The sequence below is a fragment of the Triticum urartu genome, chromosome 3A, assembly GCF_056163025.1.
Source record: "Triticum urartu cultivar PI428250 chromosome 3A, HENAU_Tu73, whole genome shotgun sequence".
In the NCBI taxonomy this organism is placed as follows: domain Eukaryota; kingdom Viridiplantae; phylum Streptophyta; class Magnoliopsida; order Poales; family Poaceae; genus Triticum; species Triticum urartu.
Window position 1 is genome coordinate 78278416 of NC_141875.1, and position 3487 is coordinate 78281902.

At 52.7% G+C, this 3487-nt stretch overlaps 1 protein-coding gene across 1 annotated transcript; it reads left to right on the forward strand.

Moving 5' to 3' along the window:
* Positions 1-1219: 1219 nt before the first annotated feature.
* Positions 1220-2614, forward strand: LOC147978664 (uncharacterized). The gene has a single exon (XM_087514842.1). The coding sequence runs from the start codon at positions 1220-1222 to the stop codon at positions 2612-2614; it is 1395 nt and encodes a 464-aa protein (XP_087370968.1).
* Positions 2615-3487: the final 873 nt, after the last annotated feature.

Consider the following 3487-nt stretch of genomic DNA (forward strand, 5'->3'; position numbering starts at 1 on the left):
GAAATCCACAATTATTGCTAACTTTCATACTTGGAGGTTTTTGTGTGGAAAAGCTCCAAAGAATGAAGCAATTATCATCAATGTGATGCAACGATATTTTATAGCTTGATATGAGGCTGAGGGACAGGCAAAATGGTTAAGGAGACCTGTACCCGGAGTTGATAATGGTTGACAACATCGATAACTATTTTAAGTCTTTCGCTCCTATGACAACGAGTCAAGTGTTGATGCCAATCACACTGACACAGAGTTATGCGTTGTAAAGGAGAAAGTCCGGAATTATGTAGGAATGCTTGAAGCATAAAAGCAACAGACAAGTGTTTGCAGATCTGCTTATTAAAGGCTTACCACCCAGTGTGTTCCGAGAACACACAGTCGACATGGGTTTTATGGTATAGTCTAAAATTTCCGTACAATAAAAGGGCCCAAGGTTAAAGAATTTTTTTCAAAACAGAGAGGTACGTTGTGGCTGTCTGATTCTATCGGTAATTGAGCTGTGACGATGAAACATGTTCAATGTATTGATCTGTTATGAAACAAGTAAAGTAAAAGTATAAGGTCAAAAGTAAAAGTTGAGATCAAGGGGGAGAATGCTAGGAGGATCTCCACCGTGTGGGCCCAACGGCCCACCGGGCCCTTAGATTCGCGCCCTGATCGGGGGCACTCAACCCACTATGGGTGATGGGCCCCTGTCACCTGCACTATATAAAGAGGTGGGGGCCGGCGGCTCGCATCACGAGGTTTGTCGCAGCGCCGTACACCCCACCTAATCCCCTACCGATTTAGGGTTAGTGCAGTGCTGATGGGAAGCACCGCCACCATCACTCTCTGCCATCACACCGGCACCGGTGCCATAGCCGGCAACCGGAGCTCCTCGAGCCACAAGGAAAGGTAATACCTATCAATGTTGCCGGAATCCTAGCCTAACCGATCCACAGTATCTATCAGGAAGCAGCTGGGCGGTGACTCTGTCTGTCCACGGTTTGAGACAAATCGGCAAGCGCGCGTCGGCCATGACCAAGTGATTGGTAACAAAATAAGTTTCTGACCGGAGGGAGGACTCTTGCTCTCCATCTCGTGTTTGTCCATGAATCCGGCTCCGACTAGAACCTGATTCCGATTCTTAGACCTCGATCGCCCCTCCTCTCAATAAGTAGCACCACCAGTCCTAGATAGGAGGATTAGGAGTACGCCCGTGTGAGGTCGCACAAGACCCACCATGCCGCACAAAGGCTATTACGAAGCCTCTTTGCGTCCGCCGGCCTTGTATGATGCGCCGGCGGCGACAGAGTGGGACTGGGGGGAAGTCCTCCTCGACCGCGTCACTTACATGGTCGACCACGAAAACCACACCTCCACCCGCTGTCGATTCACCAGGAACCTGGACGGCAAGCGGCTGGAGATGCGGGTGACCTTGTGCTTGGCGCCCCCGCCTCGCGTCTCCCACTTCTGCTGCCTCGCCTACTGCCCTGACGACGATGGAGGAGAAGAAGAAGACACCCGCTTGTTCTTTCGCGAGCCTTTCGTGTTCGCCGTGGAGGGTAACCTCGCCGTCATCACCCTCTGCCACGGGCGCAGCTGTCCCTCCGCCTTCGGGTCCAAGAAGGACAACTACGAATACTTGGTCTACCAGGCACCACCCTCACCGGCGGGGAAGCCGGAACTCATCTGGGTCCCGCACATCCCCGCCAGCATGTTGCCAAGTACGGGAGTCGACTGCATCCCTTCCAGCTCGATTGGTGTCGTGCGTTACAACAGCAACATTTCTACCCATGATGCTCACCCCCTCCCCAAGGAGGATGACGACTTCGATGCCTACAGAATTGCAGCGCTTGCCTATGACTATTACCACGACTCTGGCAATAGCCCTCATGGCCCATACTACCTGTGCATCTATGACTCCAACTCCAAGGTTTGGACCCGGAAGCCAGCTGCTATTCCACAGCCGCTGCTGCATCCCGACTATATCTGCGACATCGACATGGTCATCACCATCGATGGCTCCAGCCGTGGCATCATGGGCTGGGTCGACCTCTGGAACGGGATACTACTCTCCGACGTGCTCGCAGACCACACACCCTACAGCCCGCTTCGCTATGTCTCCCTTCCGGAGCCAAGGCAGCCGCAAAATTGGCTCCCTATTTCCATGGACATTGGATGCCGCTTTCGGGACATTGTCTTTGTTAAAGACTCCGGCATCATCAGGTTCATTGACTTGCAGATCCACACCGACCCCAACATCCCTTACTCAGAAACCCCTAGTGGCTGGATGGTGGTCACATGGATCCTGGACGGGCTCAATGAGGGCTTGGGAACGACCCCGGGTGGTTTGTGCTTCCGACAGGAGCACGAACTCCATTCTCGTGATATCTCTGACTACAACTTGCCCCAGTCTCTGTTTGTTACCAACCCCATTCTCAGCGCCCACGAAGATGGCTTCTTGTACCTCAGGACCAATGCTAGCAGCAGAACCTCCAGGAACTCGAGAGTGATCACTGTCGACATCAAGCAGGGGAAGTTGCTGGATGTGCAGGACTTCGATATGCAAAGACCCAACACCTACATGCGCACTGCAATCTCCAGCTATCTCGTGCCTGTAACAGCCGGAGAGTAATCCCATAGATAATCTGCTTATTAAATTGATTGTGCATTTCATAAGTGTTGCATCCGCATCACCTTCCAAGATAAGTGTCACAGTTTCGAACTAAGAGTGTTACCGATCTGAGGAGTAATTAATTTGAATATTTAACATTGTTTTGTTAAATGGTGAGTAATTAAACTCTCCATCTCTTTCTGCATTCTCGCCCTAGCTTCTTTCCCCAACCGGACACGAGACTTCGCTCACTACTGGAATAACCCTATATATTGATGGCATTTTCTATGACAACGGCTTTTTGTCGGGGCTGTCGGCATAGATAGAGATATGCCGACGGCCAATGGCCGCCAGAGGGCAAAGTTATGCCGGTGGCTTGGCCGTTGGCATAACTGTCGAATAGGAACCAACCAGGAGGCGCCACATGGCACGGATATGTGTCGTCAGCATATTGGCGCCATGTGTCACCTCCTGAATGGGTGGAACGACTCGGGTACGGGCTATTCAAAATGGAGAGAGAGAGAGACGTCCACCCGTAGTAAGTTGCCTCCGCCCCACCTGTCAAGATATCAGGCGGCATCACTAGTCAGGAGATACCCCTAAAAAACTAGTCATGAGGTAACAATTAAAGGCTTTGACCGGACAATAATGCAGCGTCGGGTTTTTGTGAGCAGGTGATGGCGGGGGAGGGTAAAAGTGAGCAAGGTTAGAGCATCTCCAGCCGCGCCCCCAGGAAGGCCCCCCCAGGCGATTTTCTCGCGCCGGCGCCGAAAAAACGGCCCAGTCGCGCCCTCAGGAGCCCGATTTTCGCCGGCCTGGGCCGAAAACAGCGCCGGCGGACCCAGGCCGAACCCGGCGCGCTGGGGGGCGTCGGGGCGAGCTGTTTTGGCGCGA

Coding starts and splice junctions, on each gene's coding strand:
- LOC147978664 (XM_087514842.1), top strand. CDS start 1,220: ATGCCGCACAAAGGCTATTACGAAGCCTCTTTGCGTCCGCCGGCCTTG.